General features: G+C 53.3%; 1 protein-coding gene across 2 annotated transcripts; it reads left to right on the top strand.

The window, feature by feature from the left end:
* Positions 1 to 3,574: 3,574 nt before the first annotated feature.
* MINDY1 (MINDY lysine 48 deubiquitinase 1) lies at positions 3,575 to 24,847 on the top strand. Of its 2 annotated transcripts, none has more exons than XM_054010383.1 (10): positions 3,575 to 3,888; positions 9,869 to 11,923; positions 13,157 to 13,214; positions 13,865 to 13,929; positions 16,829 to 16,987; positions 18,557 to 18,659; positions 19,800 to 19,942; positions 20,338 to 20,517; positions 21,371 to 21,505; positions 22,294 to 24,847. In XM_054010383.1, exons 2-10 carry the CDS (start codon positions 11,285 to 11,287, stop codon positions 22,372 to 22,374), a joined length of 1,563 nt encoding a protein of 520 aa, XP_053866358.1. In that variant the 5' UTR covers positions 3,575 to 3,888; positions 9,869 to 11,284; the 3' UTR covers positions 22,375 to 24,847. The 2 variants fall into 2 exon arrangements, with proteins under 2 accessions (XP_053866358.1, XP_053866359.1); XM_054010384.1 differs by lacking the exon at positions 3,575 to 3,888 and adding an exon at positions 5,071 to 5,318.
* The last annotated feature ends 345 nt before the right edge of the window (positions 24,848 to 25,192 follow it).

Below are 25,192 nucleotides of genomic sequence, written 5' to 3'. Positions count from 1 at the left end.
GAATGTGGTAACTTGTGATTTTATAAGAGGGTTATGAATATAGGAGGGAGTGTGTCGGGGTGACTGGGGGTTGTGTTGGGGATGTGTGGGGAGTGTATAGGAATCTGGTCTGAGTGTAGGGGGTTGTGATGGGGAGGGAATGTAGTTGTAAATGTGTTGAAAGATTGTGCATGTCAGAGATTGTGATGTGTGTGTGTGTGTGTGTAAGAAAGGGATAGATAATAGGACAGAAAATACCGTGTTGCCTCTATATAAATCCATGGTACGCCCACATCTTGAATATTATGTGCAGATGTGGTCGCTCCATCTCAAAAGAGATATATTAGAACTGGAAAAGGTTCAGAAAAGAGCAACAGAAATTTTTTGGGGTATGGAACAGCTTCCGTATGAGGAGAGATTAGTAAAACAGGGACTTTTCAGCTTGGAAAATCTACAGCTAAAGGGAGATATGATTGAGGTCTATAAAATCGTGACTGGTGTAGAGAAAGTAGATAAGGAAGTGTTGTTTACTACTTCTCATAACACAAGAACTAGGGGTCACCTAATGAAATTAATAGGCAGCAGGTTTAAAACAAACAAAAGTAAGTATTTTTCACACAACACACAGTTAACCTGTGGAACTCCTTGCCAGAGGATGTTGTGAAGGCCAAGACCATAACAGGGTTCAAAAAAGAACTAGATAAATTCATGGAAGATAGGTCCATCAATGGCTATTAGCCAGGATAGGCAGGAATGGTGTCCCTAGCCTCTGTTTGCCAGAAGCTGGGAATGGGCAACAGGGGATGGATCACTTGATGTTCTCTTCATTCTCTCAGGGGCACCTGGCACTGGCCACTGTCGGAAGACAGGACACTGGGCTAGATGGACCCTTGGTCTGACCCAGTAGGGCCATTCTTATGAGGGGTGTTCATGTGCTGTGGGCTTGGGTAGGTGAAGGTGTGTGTGGGGGGGAAGTACTTTGCAGGTGGGGGCTATATGGAAATACACATCGGCAGCAGGTGTGAGTGTGTGTAGTTGTGGGATTTGCGGGGAAGGGGTGGGTGAGTAGTTGCTGGAGGATATTGGGGGCTGTGTGTAGGAAAGGGAAGGGGTTGTGATCCAGTTTGACAGGAGTGAGGCAGATCATTCAGGCCAAGTGACAGGGACAGAGGGAGCGCTGTGGAAGTACTGATGGGGCGGGGGTCTGGCTTTTCACAGTCACACGATTCCCCATCCCTCTTCCAGCTTTCCACACCCTGTAACTGTTGTTGCCCTGAATCCTGATTTGTTGTTCACTGCATTTCTTTGATCCAAAACCACTGCCAGAGAACAATATTCCCTGCTACCTAACATCCAAGTGGTGTTTTACATAACCCACTGGCTCTCCTTTCAGAAGGGCTCATTGCTGGACTGGCTCTTTTTCCTATGTTGTTGCAGCAGTCCTGCTTCTCGTTGTGTCTTCTGAATTACTCCTCTTGCTAAAGAGCTAAGCTTCAGATGTGAGTCCCAAATCCAGTGCAGCAGATGACTTGTGGGAGATGTCATTTCTTTGACAGCTGCGGTTCAGAAATAGGGAGGCCAGGGTGTGAGTGCATGTCTCTGTCATACACTCCCTTTGCAATAAATACTTGAATTAAAAAAAACAAATCGTCACAGGGCAAAAATAACCCTGCAGCAAATTGCAATTAGGCTGACAATATTGCCTGTGAACCAGTTTGACTTCCTAATAAAGAAGCGCAAAACAGATTAAAGAGAAAAGGGTATGTCTAAAAGGTAAAAAAATCAAATATGATTTTAAATCATGATTGGCCTAAAAATTATGAATATTTTTATAGCACCGCAACATTTGAGGGGGGTGTCTTCTTTGCTTTCTGCTATCTGAGACTTTAGGGTTCAGTTGCTTCATGTTTTTAAGCATTTCTCTTCAACCGTAAGGACAAGAAAGTTACTTTTTTTCTTGTTTCCTTTTTAAGAGTCTCTTGCAATCTCATGATTCCAGCAGCTGGAAATATCACGAATCTCGTGAGGCTCGCAATGAACTCTCGAGAGGTGGGAATGCTGTAAGAATGACGGTGGTTCTTGTGATGCACGTGCCTATCCCTGCAAGCTCATTTCAGACAGGCTGGTATTTTTTTGGCTACTTAATAACGTGGGCTAGGTTGAAACCTAAACATGAATGGTTCTGCACAACCCTGTGTCATCCATTATGCCAATCAGGATGATTTTTAAAGGTCTTCTGGTGATATTTGTCCAGGGTGAGAGTAGAATTGGCCCTGCTGGAGGGAGGCATCAGGTATAAAACCCCATGAGCTGTGATGTACTAGTTATAATGTCCAGGTGGCAGCATTTCTTATGGAGATAGGCAAGAGGGGTTTGTTATTTCATCTGGGAGGATGTAGGGGTGACTCATAGAGACCCTGGCATGGGGTGAGGATGAGAGAGTGGGAGGCACACAGCTGCTGGTATGGGAGCAGAGAGGAATGGGAGGCATAGGGGAAAGGGAGAATGGAGGGAGAGGAGAATGGGGTAGCACACAGCCCCCAGTATGGGGGGGGGAGAGAAATGGGAATTGGTGAAATGAGGGGCATGCAGCCCCGAGCCTGGGGGGAATGGGGGATGTTGGAGGAATGGGGGGTACATGCCCCTGGCATGGGGAGGTTGCAGGGAGTCCCTGGAATAGAGGGGTATGGAAGCATGGTACCCAGGGACCTGGAGATGGAGGGATGCGAGAAGCCCCTGAGGTGGGCAGTGAGCTCAGCCTAGGCAAGCTACAAAGTGTGCACCCTCCTAATTAATGTCATTGCAGGGCTAGGCAGATTGTACTCTCTGAATTATTATCTGATCATTTCTGTTACAACCCCCTCAGCTGCTGTCCTAAATTTAAAGAGTATCCCACAACTGGAAGAGTTTCCCCTAAAGATGAGTGAGGCCCCCCAGAATCTGACGAGGTTGGCTTAAAAAACACAGGGGCTTTTTTGTTTGCTTATTTTTATTTTTTAAAGCGAGGTTCTTTTTCTTTGGCATCTGTTGTCTCAATCATGCTTTGCTCCGCAACCATGAAAGCTAGACACCTACTTAAAACACGCATGCCACACCTGTGAGTCACACCTAATCACATGCCTCCAGCAGCGGGAGCTTTAAGAAACACGCACCAAATATTGCCAGACTCACAATAAAATCACAGGAACTGGGTGCTGTTGGATAAGAAACGAGATGGACCAGCCCACTGACCCAATATGTCAGATCCTGCAGGCCTTAAATGAGAATGATGATATTTCAGTGTAATCCCCAGTAGGTTGATCTGCTTTGCTTTCGCCCTGGACTCTTATCCTATGAGACAGCTCCTGCACATAAGGCTAATTTCCCTGGTACTGTTTGCCCTGCCTTTCTTTCTCCAGCCAGTTCTTGTGTATTGCTTCAACTGGGAGGGAGGGGGAAAATAATCTCTTTTCCCTCCTCTTTGGTTGCTGTAAATCCTCCAACCCAGCAGATGTCTCTTCCGCAAACACAAAAGCTAGGCCAAGAAACCCAAGTACTTTTCTTTCCCCAGCAGCCTGGAGTCCTGTCCTTGATCAATTCACCCAGGGGGAAAAAAAAATAAAAAATAAAAAACTTCCTAGAGAAGGCAGCAAAGTAGCATCAGAGAGTTCCAGGGGCGTGGGGGTGTTTTGGGCACCCCATGCAGGCAGGAGAGCTTGCATGCATCTATGTGTGTGGGGGGGAGGAAAGATACAAGGTTTCAGCACAGTAGTGTACAATCTGGATTAGTTGCATTTACATTTGCACCAAGAGGGGTGGGGAGGGAGAGCAGCGCAGTGCTGACAACAAGACGAAGGTGAGAAAAGTCGTTCCTTGCCCTGAAGCAGCTTCAGAGTGGAATCTGCAAAGAAACTTTTACACCCATATCAGGTAAAAATCAGGAGGCACGCGGCTTGCGTGGTGGGGAGTGGGACAGATGCCAGCTGTGAAAGAAATATGGCTGCTGAGGAGCAGAGTTTGCAGAGGGTGTATGTGTATGGGAGGGGGGTAATCAGTGGGTTGGGATCACTGTCACATCTGTAATGTAGGGGGGGTGGTTTGGATCCGCAAGGCGACAACTCATTTGCTGGCTGTCTTTGGGGCAGGGGTGGCTGACTCACTGGCTGGTGCACTGTAATAAAATACCCCTCTACCCCGATATAACGCTGTCCTCGGGAGCCAAAAAAATCTTACCGCGTTATAGGTGAAACCGCGCTATATCGAACTTGCTTTGATCCGCCGGAGTGCGCAGCCCCGCCCTCCCCCCCCCCCCCCCCGGAGCACTGCTTTACCGTGTTATATCCGAATTCGTGTTATATCAGGTCATGTTATATCGGGGTAGAGGTGTATTTGGGGGCTGGGGTTGTTTTTAAGAGCTAATAATCTCTCCTGTAGCGCTTTAAACCTGCTGCAGGCTGTTTCCCTAGTCCCCAGGGCAAGCAGCGTCTGTTTGCACGGTGCAAAAGCTTTGCTTTTAATGTCGGCCGGGGGCACCCATGTGGGCAAACCCATCTTGCCCCCAGAGCGGCATGCTCCCAGATTCTGAAGCAGGGCAGAATCTGCTGCTCAGAATCCGTCTCTGGGGTTTGCCGGCGGTTTGTTTGCAAAGGGAACTCAGGACGATTATGGAAAAAATGCCCAGCCACCTAGGGTGCGGTGTTTCTACAATTAATGGACAAGCTTGGGAGCGTCTCTTTGTGTGTGTGTGTGTGTGTGCGTGTGTGTGTGCGTGTGTTGCAAAGCTTGAGACAAAGATTGCTATGTGGTAAAACACAAGGAGGGGTGGATCCAGAGGCTTGTGATTTGGCTTGGAGGAGTTATCCAAAGCAGGGGGAAAACTTTGCCTGGCAGTGGCGGCCTGAGTTTATAAGGCAATGAATCGAGTGTGGGAAGTTTGCTGGGATCCTGGCTCCTCTCCGGTTCCGGCCTAAGGCCTGCCATCTCCTCCCCAGATGTTCCTTTTATTTTGCTGCGCTGGAGCGTGCAATCCTGGAGGAGGGAGGGGCTCAGAGGCCATGCTGGGTGTGCCCAGGAGAGCCACACAAGCCGTGGTGGCTGCTGAGAGCCCAGACAACAGGACCCCAGTTAAGAAACTGGGTCACTCCAGGCTAAGCTCGTAAACCCGTAATTTGCAGTCAGAAGCGGCTCGTGTTCTGGGAAAGGGATGGGGGCCGTGGATCACCCTAGCTTGCCTGTTTAAAAGCTGCTCTCTTAACCCCATCTCTCACGGAGAATGGCGAGCAAGCGAGCTCTCTTCCTTGCTTTGTGGTCCCCATGACTCCGTCCCCTCAGATGATCCTACCGGACACAGCAGTAAAAAGGTCAGCCCTCCTTTTCTATAGCTATTTATAGAGCACCCATCCCCGTGGCATCTAGGTCCTGAGGCCTAGATATTTGAAGCCAGCTGCTCATGTGGGAACGGAGACCCCTTCTCCTTCCCACCCAGGCCTCTCCAACTTAACCCTTTCTATCCTGGGGCCAAATTCACTGCCGGTGTAAATGAATGCAACTCCGATTTCAATGCAGCGCCATCGTCCCATTGAGCCCCATGGTTTCACCAGCTCTGAGTCTAATCTGTGGCCTTGTCCGAGGACTTTCAGAGCCTGTACGAAGTAAATTACAGTTCTTACCCATCACAAAACTTTTAACTGAATAGGTTTTGCATGTAAAAGCCCCCCCTCCCCCCTTGTGTTTTGGTATGTGGTTAGGTATGGGTATGTGCTGTTTTCCTCATTTTACAGGTGGCGAAACTGAGGCATGGAACTGGGAGTGGTTTATCCAGTGGGCTACGGCGAGTCAGTGGCAGAGATGGGGATAGAACTCAGGTGTCCTGCTTTTCCCCGCTAGACTCCAGGCCTGCTAGCCGTTTAAGACTGAGCCTGGACATAAGCAAGTGACATACTCTAGTGGACTAAGGCTAGGGAGGAATTTGGGTGAAAAGTGTTTTCTCAGGGTTTCACTTCTGATAAGTTGCCTTTGTCGGCTGTGATGCAATGGCTGTTTTGACAGCTCCGGGGAGTGGCCCGGGGAAGGAATGTGATTCTGCAACACGACATTGCCATCTCTTGTCATTTTGGGTTTTGTTGTTGCAAGTCTTGTGATATTTGATGTTTCTTAAAACCCCAGCTCCTGGGTGTGGGAGAATCTCAACGTTCCTTTTTTTAAAGTTTCTAGCCCTGGTGGTGGTGGAGAAAAGATTGAAAACGTAAAACCGAAAGGCTCAGTCTCTTTGTCGCTGTTTACAGATCCAGACTAACACGGCTACCCCTCTGATACCTGAAGGCTCAGTTATTACTTGTATTATGGTCATAAATGAGGACCCCACTGTGCAAGGTGCTGTACAAACAGAAGAAAAAGAGGGCCCCCATTCCAAAGAGCTTCTAATCTAAGTATAAGAAAAGAGAGAACAGATGTGTACAGTCAGACAGGGGAGCACAAGGAGACAAATAATGGGCAGTGCTCTCAAAGGCCGAGAAGTGAATAGAAAGAACCCCACATCTATATTTAAAAAAAAAAAAAAAAAGCAACCCCCCCAAAAATCTGTGATTTCTTTGGGATCCTGACTAGTGACTTTTATTTATTTTAGTACCTGGGGCAGGCAAGACTGGTGACAGCCCCGTGACTGCAAATGTTCTGAGCGTATTTTCCTTGGGAAGAGACATCAGATATATACTTTTAAAGCAAAAGCATTTCCGGCTGGCTTGACAGTCTCAGATCTCAAGTCCCCTCTATCACTGGCAAGGCATGTAACCCCCACTGCTTCTCCCACTGCCAATGTGCCTCAACCTTGATCTGGGGAGGGGTCCCCCAAAGGGGAAGCTCATGTCCGTGACCCATTCAGTCCTTAGTCTCGGCAGAGAGGTTACCAAGGAGGGTTCAGATGGTGTCTAAACTGCAGGTGGCTTTGAAAGCCTGTTTTCAGACATAAGACTACAGAGAATAAGGTGGAAGCAGGATGCTTCTCTCGTGAACGGTGGGCGCCTGGATCCTGTCTCTCTCTAATCTATCACAACAGACTCTATTACCGCTCGTGCTTTGGCATTAAGGGAGCTGGCAGTGAATTACAATGGCAAGACAGAATTCACAGCTGCGTCAGTATCATTTTCTACCGATGCAGGGTACAAAGCCCTGTAGCTGGCAACTCTTCACCACTCTCCTTTCTCCCTGCAATCCCCTATGTACTCCGCATGCAAATAGAGGAAGCTTTAATGTATCCTGGCTGCTTTTAAGTGTGCTTTTAAATTTATCTGGTCTTGATCCAGCAAACCACTTAAGCATGTGCTTAACTTTTAAGCACAGGAACAGTTCCAATTGACTTCAGTGGTACTACTAAGGTGCTGATAGTTAAGTATGTGATTAAGTGCTTTCCTGGATCAGGGCTGAAATTATTTGACCTTCCTCTCTTTTTTTTTAAAGCTGTGGTTGTAGCTGGAAAGGGGAGAACTTTACACGGTCGCTTTTTCCGTTCCGTTTGTATGAATCAGATCTGTAGACCTGACTGACTGAGGCAAGTTTTCAGGCCTGTTGCAGCTTTGAGCCTTGGTTGTAGTTCTTCATCCCTCGCTGGTAGAGCCGTCAACAGCTGATTGCCGAGGCTTTAGCGCTGCTCATGCCATCAGGAGGTGGGAAGAGCCATGAAGGAATTGTTAAGGGCTTAAATTTGCAACACGAACACCTGGGGAGTGGTGGGGGAGCATTTTTGTAAATCCAGCGAGTCTTAACGATCAAACTATCCTCGAAGCATAAGGGATACGCTGTCAGCTTAACTTTGAGCTAAAATCTAGATCCCGTATAAACAAATGGAGGGCCTCGTCCAAAGCCCATTGAAGCTACTAGGAATCTTTCCATTGACTTTTGGCTTGTCTACACGCTCAGGCTGTACCACTATAAAGCAGTAAACCTCCCACTCCTGGCCCATGTCTACGGTGCTTGGCCGGTGTAGCCATACTCTTCACAGAACGCGCAGTCAACCTGTGGAACTCCTTGCCAGAGGATGTTGTGAAGGCCAAGACTATAAGAGGGTTCAAAAAAGAACTAGATAAATTCATGGAGGATAGGTCCATCAGTGGCTATTAGCCAGGCTGGGCAGGGATGGTGTCCCTAGCCTCTGTTTGCCAGAAGCTGGGAATGGGTGATAGGGGATGGATCACTTGATGATAATCTGTCCATTCCCTCTGGGGCACCTGGCATTGGCCACTGTCGGAAGACAGGATACTGGGCTAGATGGACCTAGTCTGACCCAGTATGGCCGTTCTTATACTGGTATACTATACCAGCAAAGCTCTCCTGCAGCGGATGCCGCGGGCAGGTCCACACTTAAAAAGCTGCAGCCGCACCAATGGAGCTGCGGCGCTGTAGCGCTTCAGTGAAGACGCTGCTACACCATTGTGTGAGCTTCTCCCGTTGGCGTCGTTAATCCATTTCCGCGAGAGGCGGGAGCTATGTTAACGGGAGAAGCCCTTCCCACTGACAGCGCTGTCTACACCCAGGGCTAGGTCGGTATAACTGCATCGCTCAGGGGGGTGGATTTTTCGCACCCCTGAGTGATGTAGTTATACTGATGTAAGTTTGCAGTGTAGACCTGGCCTATGTATACTGGCAAAACTGCACTTTGCTGGTACGGCTTATGCCAGCCTCTACCCTGAGCAAAACCAGCGATACTGGTAGAGAGGTGCAGCTGTTTCTGTGTGAGAAGGCGAATAAACTCTACTGGTATAAGGCATCTTGGTGCTGGTTTAACTGCATCCACAGTAGGGGTTGTACTGGTATAACTATTAAGGTTTTAAAAATAAATAAATCACCTCCTAACCAAAACAGATAGACCAGTATAAAAACTGGGATTCATAGTGATGTTTTTAATGCCAGAAGGAACCATTAGATCAGCCAGGCTGACCTCTGGGCTGTGTTATGGAGACTTTCACCCCGTCACCCCTCTATCGTGCGTGTAGGCTGTGTCTTTGTGAGTTTGGGATCAAGACTTTGAAGGAAAAAAATTGCGGTTGCCACTGGAAATTTCCAGTTGCTTACATGTTTGCAACCTAGACATTGCAACATTGAGATCCTGCCCCAGAGAAAGTTACATTGGATTTTTCATTTTCAGTTTTAACACCTATCGAAGGAAATTTTTGTTTGACTCAGTAATTATTGTTATAGTTATTTATTTCAAGAGCACCCAGAGGGCCAAATGAAGATCAGGGTCCCAGTAGTGTGGGCTAATGCACTGGATTGGGACTCAGGAGACCTAGATTAGAATTGTAGAATATCAGGGTTGGAAGGGACCTCAGGAGGTCATCTAGTCCAACCCGCTGCTCAAAGCAGGACCAATCCCCAGACAGATTTTTGCCCCAGATCCCTAAATGGCCCCCACAAGGATTGAACTCACAACCCTGGGCCAATGCTCAAACCGCTGAGCTATCCCTCCCCCTGACTCAGCCCCTGGCCTGCTGGGTGGCTTGGGTGGATTTGAATGAATTGAAGCAGTTGGTTTGGGATGGGGTAGGGAATCAGTGCTTTAGGATCAGCATGAAAAAAAGGCCCAGAAACGGGAAATGCAGCCAAGATTTCCAAAAGGGGACCGATGCTGCTGGCCTCGTTTCTGGGGAGCCAACTTCAGACACTTTTTAAAGGACCTAGAGAGCAGGTTCGCAGCTCTGCCTGACAAACAAGGCCCCCTTAAGGCATCTGAAATTGGGCACCCAAAAACTCTGGTTGCTGGAAAGTCTTGGCCTGTATTGCTGTATGCCAAGCAAAGCTGATATCCATTAGGTGTGTGTCTGTCCAGCTGCAAATGAGCTGACCTGTAACGATTATTGGAAATCTCTTAATGGAATTATTAGCTCATCTTTCTCCTCTCTTGTGTGTCTTTATTCAGAGAACAGGGTGGAGTCTTGCTACTGGAGCTCCATCTGACAACTCCAATGCTGCCGATACCCCAACCCAGTTAAATCCCGAAACGGAGAAAAACAGCTACAGAAGAAAAACTGGAAAGGCAAGTCAACGCACTAGGTGGAAAGACCCACAGATCAGGTCAAAACAAGATAAGAAAGCACCAGCCCTCTGCTCTGTTGACATAACCTCAAGGCTAGAGAGAAAAGGACGTTGGGTAAAGAATTGAGAGGAATCAGGAGATTCCAGACCACTGATAAGGCGAGAATTAGCCAAACAACCCCACTGACTTTGCTTTTTTTATTTTATGACTTAAAAATACTTTTTGTAGGAAAATCTTTGCTCTATAGATTGAAGGGGCTGGGAACATACATTTTCTATAATTCCATCAGGCTCTTTTTGCAAGCTAGTGTTCTGTCTTTGTTTTGTTTTGAGTTAAATCTCTCCCCTTCTTTCTAGCTTATTGTTACTTTTCTACACTCAGAAAAGCATTGAGACGCCAGTTGCAGACACACCTTTTTTTATTTTTTAAAGGTGATTTTGAGCTATAATTATCCAAAGTGTGTACACACACACACACACACACACACACACACACAGAGAGAGCAGGTGGAATATTGCATTTCATCAATGCTGAGTAATTGAATTTAAAACAGGAAAGGAAGAGGGATTGGGATTAATTTGCTTTGAGGAAATTGATCAATAAGGGATAGGCCAGGGATCAGTTTGGAATCAGTTTTTTTGGGGAGGAGGAGACATTTAAAAAACCAACTTTCATAGAAACTTCAAAGTGCCTAACAAAGATTTTTTTTTTTTTTTTTAATACCTTGGATTGACCAAGCAGAACTAAATAGATTCTGGAACAAGAATTAGACCGTTTTAAAAGGAGCTATTTATTATAATCTTATTCTTTTTAGATATACTTTTTTTATTAATTTGAACAAATTTAATGGGAAGGAAGGGGAATCTAAATTAATAGACAGGAAGAGGAAAGTGCTCTGAACCTGATAAATGAATAAGAGTTCCTTTTGCTTAAAACACACTAGTTTTATATCCTTGAAAGGAACATAGTCCTTGATTGTTACTGGACAGACTTGACGTGTTTGTAAAGGCTAGGTTGAGACGTGGGGATTTTTTTTTTTTTTTTTTCAGAAGCAGGTTGTGGTGGTTGTTGTTGGTTACCCCCCTCCAGTCGTGTTCAGTGGAATCGGCTTCCCTGAGAATTTGTAGAGTCAGGGACGGGAGCGAAATACGTGACAGTCAGACTGCAGCGGAAAGTGAACCGGGATTGCAGCTGGCGCTGCTTGCCGGAGAGGGACCAACCCGCGCGATCTGCTCCCTGCCCCGGTGAATGTACTAAGGACACCGAGGGGCACTGTGGAAGGGGTTTTGTCTGGGCCAGATGGAGCCCCGACTCGAGCAGGTGGATCCCATGGCTACGAAAGGGGACGATGTAAACACGGAAGTCACCACACCTGAAATCTGCCAAGCCCCTCTGGGGCTAGAGGAGGACGCTGCTGGCATGGGGGATGAAACCCAAGCGGCAGCAGGGCAAGGCCGCATGCTGAATGGGCAGGGGCTAGGAAGCCCAAAGGGGATTGGGGTAACGCATAGCGAGGAGGCTCCTTCTGGGCAGGGCAGCTCGAGCTGCCAGCAGGCCACAGGCCGGGAGCATGAGGACACCCCGAGGAAGGATCCGTCCCCGAGAGCAGAGCCCAGTGACGAAGCCAGGCAGCTGGAGCGTGGGGAGCCAGAAGGAAGAGCGGATCCCAAAGAGAAGCAGCCTCCCCCGAGCGGGAGCATCCAAACGGGAGGCGTCGACTCCCCGCCGGACGACCCCATCTCCAGCCTTAGCCCAGGCGCCGCAGAGCAGGCGTCTGACGCCACCAAGGCCCGGCCCCCAGCCGGCGAGCCCGAGCCTGACTTCTACTGTGTGAAGTGGATCAGCTGGAAAGGGGAGAGGACACCCATCATCACCCAGTGTGAGAACGGGCCCTGCCCACTCCTGGCCATCATGAACATCCTGTTCCTGCAGTGGAAGGTAGGTGGGAGGCCCAGGACTGCCGTTCAGAGCAGGGGCGCTGGGCGCGAGGAGGGGGCGGTAAGGACCTAGAGATCGAATGTAGTTCATGTGAGAGGCTGCTATCTAGTGGCACGGAGGAGGCTACTTGTACTGAGAGGTTGGATGGCCCCAGGGTTAGGACACTGACCTAGCACTGGGAAGACCCAGGTTCAAGTTCCTGCTCTGCCACAGACGCTGAGACACCAGTCATTAGTATCTCCGTGCCTCAGTTTCCCCAGATGTAAAATGGGGATAATAGCCCAGCCCCACATGGGTGCTTGAGGCCATAAAGTGCTCAGATACGATGGGGCCCAGATAGGTATCCAGGACACTGGGGAAACCTGCCACAAGGGGGAACTTAATGGGTGGTGCTAGCTACCTGCTGTTGTGCACGTGTGGGAAACGTGCACCATGCTCCTCAAGCTGCCGTTGTTCTGCAGCCGCTGAAGCGCGGGCCTTCTGAACTCCCGTTGTCAGGGTTCTTGCCGGCACCAGCCCACTGAAGTTGGTGGAAAGACTCCTATTGCCTGCAGTGGGCTTTGGAGCAGCCATGGGTATCCTGGGATGTGTCTGACATTACGGTAAAAATAAGTCTAGTCAAGTCTCATGCTTCAGGGCACCTGCTGGCTACTGCAGGGATCAGGAAGGATTTTTCTACCTCCGTGCTGTGTTGCTAGGTAGCATGGCCCAGTGGATCAGGGCCTGAACTCGGGAAACCTGGGTTCTATTCCCAACCCTGCCGCTGATTTGCTGTATGACCTTGGGCAAGTCACTGCCCCGCTATGTGCCTCAGTTTCCCCTCTGTAAAATGGGGATAACGCGACTGATGCGGTGTGGGAAAGTGTTTAGCAATTGATGGATGAAAAGTCCTGTAAGTGCCACCTTATGGTGGGGTGGTTGTTTTATTGCCATCTTCTGAAACATCAGGTGTTGGGTGGTGGTGGTGTGGGTTTCCCGACATGGTTACGAGGGCTAATGGTCTGAATCAGTATGGCAGGAGGCAGACTAGATGGACCAAGTGTCTGACCCGTTATGGCTGAAGCGGGGCTACCGGGTTAGCTGGACCATCTCATGTGGCATGGCAAATCTACGTAAGGATGCTATTGGTATTGATTATCCCTGTGCCCTGATTCAAGGGGAAGCCTTGAGGGTCAAAACAGTGCTGGGAGAAAGGGTCCTTCGCTAACTTCCCCACCCCCCCTCTGTCTGCAGGTGAAGCTCTCCCCCCAGAAGGAAGTGATCACGTCGGACGAGTTGATGGCGCATCTCGGTAAGTGGTGACTTCAGGAGAGCACCTGAGGGGACTGGGCTTCCCGGAGCTATGCTGTGCTCCTGGGGCGCTCAAGATTCCCATCCGCTTCTCTGGGAATTCTAGGTACACAAAGAAGAAGACAGGACCGGACCCTCCTGCCTGCTTGTGTGGGTGCCTTTCTCCCCTGCCCCAAATGGGAAACGGGCTGCATTTAGTGCGTCTCTGTTCTGTTCCTCCCACCCCACTCCCTCCATCCCAGTCTTCATCCCCTGATCCCATCAGGACCATGCTGCAGGGCTAGACAGAGAGCCATCAAAGGGGCCTTTCCATTGAGCCTGTGCAGGAATTGCCATCTTCACCATAATCTAGATCCAGCCCACGCCCAGGGATAGGCCAAGCCCTTGCCCTGGTCCTAGAGGCAAAAAGGATACTCCAGTTCCTGGCTCCGCCACAGACTCCACGTGTGACCTTGGTCAAGTCACTTAGCCTCTCTGTGCCCCAGTTTCCCCATCTGTACAATGGGGATAATAGCCCTGTTCTGGCTCACGGGTGGGAGGGGGCTGTGAGGATAAAAATATTAGAGAATGGCGCCCAGGTATTACGGTATTGGGGGACTAGATAAGTACCATCCATCAGTAATAGGGACTGGGTGTTTTCTTGTCTCAAAGGCGACTGCATCTTATCCATCAAACCCCAAGAGAATTCAGAAGGGCTGCAGCTCAACTTCCAGCAGGTGAGACCATCTGGATCCATCCCCCCCCACACACACCTTCCGCAGAGTATCGAGGGAGGTCCGGGCGGCAGGGTTTAAAAATGCCTATCCTGTCATCCTGAACCGCAGCCCCACTGCGAGGGGGAGAAACCTCGCATGCTGCAAAAGGAATCTGCAAATCAGGGAGCTGTGTAGCTAGCAAGAGTAGTCTAGCAGACAGGGACTTGTTCTGCCATTGGCCCGGTTGAAGCCCTTGTGCGAGCCACTTAATCTGCCCGATGCCTCAGTTTCTCCACCTGTTTAAACAGACAAAAACCCCAATGTGTGTGTCTATGTAAAACAGGGATGGGCAAACCGTGGTTCCCAAGCCACATGTGACTCTTTTACAATTAGTGTGCGGCTCGCGGAGCCCTCCATGCTGCCCCCCATTCTCCACCTACCAGACTTGAGCCCCGAGCCCCGGCAAGTGCCTCCCGTGGGGCAGAAGCCCCAAGTCCTGGCAGGTGTGCCCAAGTTCTTGAGCTTCTATAAATTGTTCTATGCGGCTTGGAGGGTCAGTGAATTTGGCCAGCCCTGATATAAAATAAAATAAAAGTTATTTAGGTAACACTTTCCATCTGGGTTATAGGGATTAAAAAAAATTCCACGCTCACATTTGTTGCTGGTGAAGGCCAGATAGGTGCCTGAACGCTTAGATAAGTAGCAGACTAGTTGATCAGGCAGCGGCGGGCAATTTCAGAGCCGCATGCTGCTCCATCTTCCTTCGCCCTGCGTCCACACTCAGGATGCCTTCCGCCTCTACGGCACTTTCCACTAGGGTGAGAGAGGAGCCACTGAACCTAAAGGGGAGTGTTGGCCCAAGAACAAATGGGGATTAAACTGGCCAGGAGTCAATGGAGACTGGAAATTTAAAAGCGGGTTTCTAGCCACCAGAGGAGGGAGGTTCTGGACCAGCCTCCAATACGAGGGGGAAATGGCCTACCTAGTGTTAAGATGGAGCTTGATCAGTTTCTGAACGGGCTGACGTGGCAGGGTTGTCTGTGCTAGCAGGGACTCTGGACTCCGTGACCCAGAAGGCCCCTTTCAGACCTGTGTCCTCCGTTCCACACGAGCATCTTGTCTGGATTTCGATCAGCTGTGCAGCCTCCTTTAGTTACTGTAGCCCCAAAAGGATAGGGCAGAACTAGCGCGGGGTTCGGAGAAGGGCAGCGAGAATGGCTGGAGGCCTGAAAAGACTCTCCGATGGAGCGAGATTGGAAACCTTGAGATTGTTTTACCTTACAGAGGAGGCAAATGGGGGGGAGGGATAGCTCAGTGGTTTGAGCATTGGCCTGCTAAACCCAGGGTTGTGAGTTCAATCCTTCAGGGGGCCATTTAGGGATCTGGGGCAAAAATCTGGCTGGGGATTGGTCCTGCTTTGAGCAGCAGGTTGGACTAGATGACCACTTGAGGTCCCTTTTAATCCTGATATCCTAAGAGGAGACACAGTAAAACCATATGCAGTAATGAATTGGACAGAGAATGTCGAGCAGGCACTTCTGTCTTCTCTCATTTATTTGAGAACAAGGGGACAGTCGGTGAGATTGAAAGGTGGTAAATTCTAAGCTAATAAAAGGAGACGTGTGATTAACCTGTGGAACTCATTGCTGCTGGAGGCCACTAAGGCCAAGAATAGAGCACAGCTCAAAGAGGAGTTGGGTGTCTATATGGAGAACAAGTATAGCCAGAACTAGAATAGCTAATGCTGACTATATGAGCACTGGAAGGGAGACAGAACTTCAGGGCTGAAATCCATCTCGGTAGGGGCTAGGAGGAGCTGTTTGGGGAGGCTGGTCATCCCACATCTGCCCCTGTGGGGTTTGTGCACCTTCCCCTAAGGCATCTGGAGCTGGCCATTGTGGGAGTTGGGATACTGGGCTTTAGGTGGGCTCGGGTCTGATCCAGGCTGGCCAATCCTATGCTCAAAGCCCTTTGCAAGCACTAATGGCTTGTCTACACGGGGAAATTGATCGGCATAACTGGTGCCGAAGAAGCTCTTCCGGAGCAGCTGTCCTTGTGAATGCTCAGTTCCAGAATAAAAGTGACTTTATTCCAGAATACTTACTCCGCTTTGGAAGGGCACTGATTATTCTAGAGCAGAGTGACTCTTGTTCTGGAGTGGAGTTCTTGTTCACGGGGAGCGATTCTGGAGTGGCTCCTCTGGTCAGTTTCTCTGTATAGACAAGTCCTGACTGAGGCTAGGTCTACACTACCCGCCTGAATCGGCGGGTAGAAATCGACCTCTCGGGGATCAATTTATCGCGTCCCATCGGAACGCGACAATCGATCCCCGAATCGGCGCTCTTACTCCACCAGCGGAGGTGGTAGTAAGAGCCGCCGACAGAAAGCCGCAGAAGTCGATTTTGCCGCCGTCCTCACAGCGGGGTAAGTCGGCTGCGATACGTCGAATTCAGCTACGCTATTCACGTAGCTGAATTTGCGTATCTTAAATCGACTCCCCCCTGTAGTGTAGATGTACCCTGAGTCTCACAGCTGCCCTGCTAGGAAGTTTATGTGACAGTAGTGCCCGATTCGGGATTGGGACCCCATTGTACTAGATGCTGCGCAGGCCTCACAAGAGACAGTCCCTGCGCTGGGAGGACACAGATTGGTGAAGCGAAGGGCCAGAAAGAGAACCCGAGAGTCCCGACTTCCAGTTGGTACTACTAGGAACGCTAGCCGAGGATCAGGGCCCCCTGCACAGACAAGTCACAGAGGGACTCTCCCTGCTCTGGAGTGCTTATGAACGATGTGACGACAGGATGAAAGAGACCGACAAGGCAGGGATAGGACGAAAGCCGGAATCCCAGCCCCTCCCTTGCCACAGCTCCTCTGTCTCCTATCTATACAAGGTGCTGTCCTCTCTCTTTCCCGACTCCAGAACGTCAACGATGCCATGATGGTCCTGCCCAAACTGTCCACGGGGCTCGACGTGAACGTGAGGTTCACGGGCGTCTCCGACTTCGAGTACACCCCGGAGTGCATTGTCTTTGATCTCCTGAACGTCCCGCTGTACCACGGGTGGCTGGTGGACCCGCAGGTGAGTGCCGTTGCTGTAAAGTCCACCCTGGGCATCGAATGGATACAAGCCAGAGCCGGTGTGTCGGTGCATGGAGAGGGTGAAGCAGGGGAGGGGGAGACAGCATGGTCTAGTGGATAGAGTGCTCGACTGATCCTTGTAGCACTGACTGGCGTCTCCAGCTCTGGCACTGCCCTGCTGGGTGACCTTGGACAAGTCACATCCCTGCCCCGTGCCTCAGTTTCCCCATTGCAAAGTGCTTTGAGATCTGCTGGTGAAAGAGCAATAGGAAAGAGCTAGATGGCATTATGGTTATTATAGGAGTGGGGACAAAGGCAGCTGTAAATTCAGAGGGGGTTTTAGGAATTGACGAAGCTGAAGTCCCGTCCAGAGCTTCTTAATTCAGTTTCTTATGGCTGCTGGTAGCTGGGAACATCGGGGGGGACAACGAAAGGTTTGGAGCCCGCTCAAGGGCCGTCACTCCACACAGTGGGGTGACACCCGTCCACGTCCGCTCCAAGAACAGAGGGGACGGTCTGTGGGAGGAGATGATCTAGCCGGGCAGGAGATGGTGCAGTCTGTCTCTGCAACGTTGTGGGTCGTGCCAAGCTGACGGCAGTTTCGGCCCCGACTGTGAAGGAAGTCGAGCCCAGCCCCCAGATAGCGGGAGAAGAGCAGAAATATCTCTGGGACCAAGAGCCAGTGTTTGGGTCGATGCTGAGACACAAGGGCGAGCGGGTGGGTCGGGGGGTTTGCAGGTGAGATCCTGGCCTCGCTGAAGCCGACGGCAAAACTCCTGGGGGCTTCAACAGAGCCAGGCTTTCTGTGCCTGTCGGCTGCTAGTTTGAATCCAGCCGGGCTGGTAGTGACCAAGCACTCTGCCCCCCCGGAACGGGGCTCCGGTCCCATTTTCAGAGCAGATGTGTCCGGATTGCACCCCCAAAAAGCCACCAACCTAAGAGCCGCCCTCGTTGGCTGCCCAGCAGAGAGCTGAGGGTGGAGCGGGCCACTCTGGCTGAGATTTCCCCATACAGAAGGATGGGCTGCCTTCTTCCAGGACAGGTGGGGGCAGGGGAGCAGCGTGGTGGCCCGGCTGTCCCAGATCTGGGAATAACCAGGGGCCCCGGTCTCCTGTCTCCTTCATTTACAACTTAACACCAGAGGTGCAGCTAAAAGACCAATGGCGACACCAGGGCAGGTTTGCCCCATTGCTGGCAGCGGCACAGAGGGCAGGCAGCCTGCACCACCCCAAAGCAGGGGCAGTGGGCACCCATCTGGCCCTTACTGGACCCTCTGGTTCTTCGGCCCCCCTTGGGGCTTTGCAAGGCAATGGATAGCCAGAGCGCAGGGCTGCACCAGAACCCTGGATTGGGTGCAGGGCTGGCTCTGCTTGAGGGGAGCATCCCCTTGAGGGGCGGAGGGGCAGGTTGTACGGGCATTAAACTCCCTGTGCACCGTCCTCGGTGGCGCAAAGGGGCCGCAGGGTAGCGACCAGTCAGGCCTGCGCTTTCCCTTCTGGTCTGGGTTAAAAAACCCCTGTCGGGAGCCCTCCTTGGGCCATCTCCTTCCCCCTCCCCCCTTCTCCCCCAGAGCCCGGACGCGGCCCAGGCCGTGGGCAAGCTGAGCTACAACCAACTGGTGGAGAAGATCATCACCTGCAAGCACTCGAGCGACCCCAACCTGGTCACCGAAGGTAAATCCCCATCCCCCGGAGAGCTCAACTCCCGACCTTGGCACGGGGGGGACCTCCTGGGTGCTGGGGCTCCCCTGGCCTTCGGGGGCTCCTGACATTGTTAACGGAGGGGTAACAGCGAGCTGATTATCCTTTGAGCTGTTCCTCCCCCGTCCTGCAAGGCGCCGAGTCCCCCTTCCCCCCTGCTGAACACCAGAGGGCACTCGCCCCTCGTTCGGGGCATAGTGAGGGAAGCGATTTCAGATCTGCAATGGGGTAGACCCCGTGGCCAGATTCACCCCTGCACTGGTACGGGGGGGGGGGGAAGTCTCCCCTAATCAGGGGTTACGGGAGCCTGTGCCACCCTCAGGGGACCCCCCCGTGTGCCAGCAGAAGAGTGCAGAATAACCAGGGTACAGACTTGCTCACGGGCAGCGAGGAACTGGGGTTCCCCAGGGAATCGGAGGATGTGGACGTGGCTCTTTGAGGGGCCTGGCTGCGTTGAGGGCGGGGGTGCTGCAGGTGGGACACTCCCCTTCACCCCATTTCCACCAGCCCACCCAGTGTCGGCAGGTGGGAAAAGCTCAGGGAGGAGCCACCCTGCGCCTGGCTGCGTTTCCGTTCAAGGCCTTGTCGGGTTGCCCTTGCTGGCGTCAGACAACCGGGCCGTCAGGTTGCGCCCAGGAGGGTTAGGTGGGGACGAGGCATCAGAGCCATTCCCTGGCTGTCTGGGCAAATGCTGACTCCGCTACAGGCATGGAGGGAGCTAAACCACTGCTCGGCAGAGCACCTGCACCCCCCCCACCCCAAAGGTATTTCCTCCCAGCCCCTACCGCTGTTTGGTGAAGCTGCAGCGTGTTCGCTCTAGGCATGTGCTTCCCAAGCTGTGGGTCGCTAGGCAGAGTGGCCCAGTGGGTAAGGCGCTGGATTGGGACGCAGGAGACCTGGGTTCCGTTCCCTGCTCTGGCACTGAGCAAGACCCGTCCCTTCCCTCTGTCTCTGGTTTGGTAAATCGATTTAGCTACTGTCAGTCAATTTGTAGGTGCAAGCTGAACCGGTTTCACGCCCATCGGTTCACCCATGCTGAGCGCCGGTCTAACACCTCCCCCCCCGTTCACACCTGCACCCCACCCCAGCTGACAACTCGTTTCTCCGCCCCAGGCCTGATCGCCGAGCAGTTCCTGGAGTCCACAGCCACCCAGCTGACCTACCACGGGCTGTGCGAGCTCACGGCCGCCGTCAAAGAGGGGGAGCTGAGCGTCTTCTTCAGAAACAACCACTTCAGCACCATGATCAAGCACCAGGTCAGCCTGGCCCCTTCCACCCACACCTCTGCCTTCCATAACCGCTGCTGCGTGCATTTGCGCTGGGGAGGCTCCAGGAAAGGGTTAATGGGCTACTGAAGGCCCAAATAGAGACATTGGGGAAACAGAGGCACGGCTGCTGCCCCAGCACGGCCCTTTATGGCCCAGTGCGGCATTTGTGGCAGCCGTGCCTCAGTTTCCCCAGTGTCTCTATTTGGGCCTTCAGTAGCCCATTAACCCTTTCCTGCCTTGCATGGAGGCTTGTGTGCCCCACTAGAGGTGGAGTGATGGTGACCCCTTGATTGCGACGTCCCCATTGTGAATCACAGGCTGCTGCTCCGCCCGCCCTCCGAGGGCTCTCAAGTGGACGCTGTCTCTTATTCATCTCTCCACAGGGCCACCTATATCTGCTGGTCACAGACCAGGGCTTCCTGCAGGAGGAGAAGGTGACGTGGGAGAGCCTGCACAATGTGGATGGGGACAGCTGCTTCTGTGACGCGGAGTTCCACCTAAGCCACACCCTGGGGAAGGAGGCGGCCGGCAGCTCCCCCCAGGAGCAGAGGCAGGTGGACCAGGTAGGAAACAAACGGCTCAGCGGAGGCTCGACTGCGCTGGGAGGTGGTTAGTTACAGTTTTGTAGCTGAGTGGTTAGAGAAGAGGGTGCTGGGCTTCAGGACTCCTGGGTTCCTTTCCAGCTCCAGGCAGGATATGTGGCCTAGCGAATGGAATTTGTAGCTCCCCTGCTCTTCTGACTGAAATGTGTCACCTCCAGGAATCGGTATCTACTGTAGCAGGATCCTTATCTTTAGGACAATGTTGTCTAGTGGTTAGAGCGGGGTGACGCTGGGAGCCAGGGCTCCTGGGAGCTGTCCTGGGTGGTCAGTGAGGGAGATAGGAGCTCAGGATCTCTCTGGGTGGCTCTGTCTCTTAACCCCTCTGAGCTTCCATCCCCCCTGCGCACACACTCCCCATAGAGCAAGGCTGATAGAACCTCCGGGGCGGAGAGGGGGTCATTGCGGAAAGGTGACCTAGCCCAGAGCCTCCGAGCCTTCCAAACCCCCCTCTCCCGATAACTGCTGCTAAGGTGAATTCATGCAGAGGCCTGTTGAGACTGACGTACCTCCTCAGCGACTTGTCTCTAGTTCCTGCCCCTAAGTGTTTTGCAGCACTGTTAAATGACTGCTGCGTTGCTCCCCAGAGGTGGCCGCATGCCAGCGCTGGCCGAATGAGCCCTCTTTGCACACCTGCTGCGTTGCTCCCCAGAGGTGGCCGCATGCCAGCGCTGGGCGAGTGATCCTGTACGTGCACAATTTGTGTAGGGCTTTGGAGCCCTCTGGGATATAAGATCTCCTCCTCTTCCGTGTATCTCACTCGCTGGAAGTCCCAGCACTGACCACGTCTCCCCCCCCCCCCCCCCCTTGCCCCCAGGACTACATGATAGCCCTGTCCTTGCAACAACAGCAGCAAGGCCCCTCTGCCCTGAGCGACCTAGAGCTTGCGCGCCAGCTGCAGCAGGAGGAATACCAGCAGCAGCAGCAGCAGCCAGCGACGCCTCCTGCGCAGGTAATGGGCCCTGGCCCCCTCCCAGAATACATTGCAGCCCCATCCCACTCCCCTGCTGGGAGGACCTTCCTTCCTCAGGGATTCCGGGGAGCCTGTCAGCGCTGCTCCTAGACCGGCCAGCAGGGGGTGCTGTGGGGGTGGCACCCTCCTACGGCGAGGGAGACTCGAACTCATGCCTGCATGGTGGGTCCATTCCAGCCTCCCTTTAACCCTCCCACCCAGGAGTTGCTCAGCCCGACCGTCCCCCTTGTGTGGGGACGACGCGCCGGTCACACGCGGTGGTGGTGGGACTGCTACCCCGGCCTGTGCAATTCTGTCTCCTCCTCCCCACGGCCTAGCTGCGGCCCGCAGGCCTTTGCTCCGTGGCAGAGGGCAGAGCGGGGATCTGCGGCTTTGCATGGGAATCTAACTCCAAAGCCTCCGTGTTCTCCTCTGCAGCAGCTGCTGCATCTCTCAGGACAGCGACTGGAGCCTGGAAGTGAGGCCGGGCACCTGGGTTCTGTTCCCAAGCCCGTGGAGGGTGCCAGGGTGCAGTCCTGGAAATGGGGACCCATTGACTCAGCTCTGGGAGGAGTATTGCCTAATGATTAGAGCAGGGAGCTGGTGCCAGGACACCTGGGCTCCATCCCTGGCTGCGCCAAGGCCATGTGCCAAGTCACTTCCCCTCTCTTTGCTTCCATTGCCCCCTCCTAGGAGAGGCTATTGGTGGGGAGGGGAATGGGACTGGTCTGAAAAGCACCTGGAGATCGCTGAAGGCAGTGGCTGCTTTTTCGTCTCCTTGGTTTCAGGGGAGAGCTCAGCCGTCCAGCCGGCCGGCCGGGGAACGCAGGCAGAGACACAAACAGGAGTCGGACTGCGTCCTCCTCTAGAGCTGCTCGCCCCCTGCCTACTGCTTTCGGACCCCTCGCCCTCCCCCGGTCCTGCCGCGTCACCGTAAAGACTCCCAGACGACAGCCCCTGCGGGGCTCGCCTCACCTCGCCTCCGGTTCCCCCGCTCGCCGCCCTCCCCAGCACAGGACCCGCATCCCTAAGAACTCGGTCCTGGCTCCCGCACTGCGGGGGTGAAACCTCGGGCCGTGCTGCTGGTGTTTCCCCGGCCCCTGGCCTGTGCATCGCAGCGCGTGGGGGCCGGGAGGGACCTCGCAGGGCAGAGTCCAGCTGGGCTGTGCATCGCCTGGGGTTTCTCCTCGTCCCCGACGCCCTCAGCTGTACCTCGCACTTCTGAGCTCTCACCAAAGATGCCGAGTGTTCTCCTCTCCCAGCTCACGCCGGGGCCAGGCCCGGGGCTGCTCTCACTCCTGCTGGTACCCTTTGAGCTTCCTCCCTGCAGAGCTCTGTGGTGGAGGCAGAGTTCAGTGATCAGAGCCCCGACTCCTGGGTTCCATTCCCAGCTCCGGGAGCGGAGTAGGGTCTAGTGTCTAGAGCAGGGTGGGGCTGGGAGCCCGGACTCCTGGGTTCCATTCCCAGCTCCGGGAGCGGAGTAGGGTCTAGTGTCTAGAGCAGGGTGGGGCTGGGAGCCCGGACTCCTGGGTTCCATTCCCAGCTCCGGGAGCGGAGTAGGGTCTAGTGCTTAGAGCAGGGTGGGGCTGGGAGCCCGGACTCCTGGGTTCCATTCCCAGCTCTGGGAGCGGAGTAGGGTCTAGTGCTTAGAGCAGGGTGGGGCTGGGAGCCAGGACTCCTGGGTTCTATTCCCAGCTCTTGGAGTGAAGTGGGATCAGTGCTTAGAGCAGGGTGGGGGTGGCGGTGGGAGCCAGGACTCCTGGGTTCCATTCCCAGCTCTCACCCTGACTTGCTGTGGGATGCTGGAGCAAGTTGCTTCCTCCCCCCCCCCCCCCCCCCCCCCCCGTTCCTCCATTTCTCCATCTGATAAAGCGGGGGGCGGAGGGGAGAAAAGGGGGGGATGGGACCGGTGCACCCACTCCTTCCTCAGATAGAAGCAGCTGTGATGCTGTGAAAACACAGAGGCTTATTTAACAGGGACGAAGCGGCAGCTGCCAGCCTCCCTCGGGCGGGGGCAGCTAACCCACTGAGCGTGCCAGGCAGCTGCCCGGTGCCTCTCGTGAATTCAGTGCAGGATCTCTGGGGCAGGGGGAGCCCTTCCAAAGGTGGAGGGACACCCGTGTGTCCCTCTCCTGCCGCAGGTGCAAGGAATGCTCTGCACGGCCTTGACGCAGACCGGAGGATGCAGAAGGTCCCCAGGGTGCTAGCCCATGAGTTGCTGCCTCCTTGTTTCGATTCTCATGGCAGGGCGAGCGCAGAATCTGAACAAGCACATTTTTCCACCCCTCCCCCTCACTGCTCCTGTGTAGGAGCCGATCCCATCTAGTCTCCCCTTGGGCAGGCCCGATCCTGCACTCAGCGGTGCCGCGGGGAATTCGGCGGGCAAGGCCGTCGGCTCTAATTAACTAAGGCAGCGTTGGCTGAGGAGCGGGGGGATCTGTCGGGTCAGAACTCTCTGTCCAGCCCAGTGACGCGATCTGAGCTGCAGGAAGCGCATTGAAATAATTACAGAGTAAAGCACTCAGAGCGTAGGAGACAGGGGGTGAGTTTGGATGTAAATTCCTTGCTGGCGCTTTCCCTTAGCCCTCTCCACCATGGCAGCGTCCTCCCTCCAGCAGGGATGGGTTTAAACCAGGCCCTGTGGAACACAGCCCGAGGAAGGATGGTGGGTCATTGCCTGGGCCGAACCTCGTTGGCATCAGCAGCCACCTAGCTGGGTCGGGGGAGGCACTCGGAGCTTTGCAAGATGCTGAGTGATGCAGGACACTCCTGGTCTAGCAGCAGCCAGCAGGATTTGCAGCTCGAGGGGGGGAGAGTGCGATTACCCCGGCTCCCGGGTGACTGCACACTGGATCCCAGCGCCTCCCAGGGAGGAGGAGAATTGACCGAGATGCTTGTGGCCATTCCAGGTCAGCGGTGTCCGAGCCCACAAAAATGGCCAATATCCCACAAAAAGCATCTCTTGTTCCCGTCCTTTTCTGGTTCTGCCCGATCCCTCGTCCTCGTCTAGACAGCCTCCCCCCCGGAAAAGTTGCAGTGGGGAGGGGCATGCTTAGGAAAAGGGATCAGGGTGGCTACCACGTGTGGGTTAACCCTGCCCCGCTCCTCATCCTGTGACGTCCCCCACCTCCACCCCGCGGGTTGAATGGGATCAGGATCAAACCTCGAGGATACGAACGACCCTTCTGCGGTAGGCGCCTGGGCACTCCCTTTGACAGGGGGCTGGGCTCTGTCCCCAAGCTCTGACTCTCTCGGGCTCGACGAGTTTTACTCTTTCTTTTCTACTCGCCGTTATTTGTAACACTGCCTTAGACGTTTGGAAATAAACGTGTCTTTCCCTAGGGTGCTGGTGTGATGGTTTGGGGGACAGGGTGTGTCTAGGGCTGCGGGCTTGTTCCTAGGCTGCTCATGGGGTGTGTCTGTCTCCTTAGGACTGGTGTGATGACTCTGTATGTCAGTCTCCAGGGCTTGTCTGTCCAATCCAGCCCCCGGGCTCCAGTTTGCTGGGTGTTTGTGTCTCCCCCAAGGGGGGAGGGGGGATGTCCATCCAGCATGGGTGGGGTGGGGGGGCATTCTGCCCCTTGCAAAGAACACAGCCCCCCCCCCCCCAAATTCCAATTAAAGTCCAGTGGGAGTTGCTCTTCTGCAAGCCAGGCATAGTGCTTTTAGGTAGGTCCTACATAAACA

This window comes from Malaclemys terrapin, chromosome 21 (assembly GCF_027887155.1).
Source record: "Malaclemys terrapin pileata isolate rMalTer1 chromosome 21, rMalTer1.hap1, whole genome shotgun sequence".
Lineage (NCBI taxonomy): Eukaryota > Metazoa > Chordata > Testudines > Emydidae > Malaclemys > Malaclemys terrapin.
This window is presented reverse-complemented; position numbering and strand designations above follow the sequence as displayed.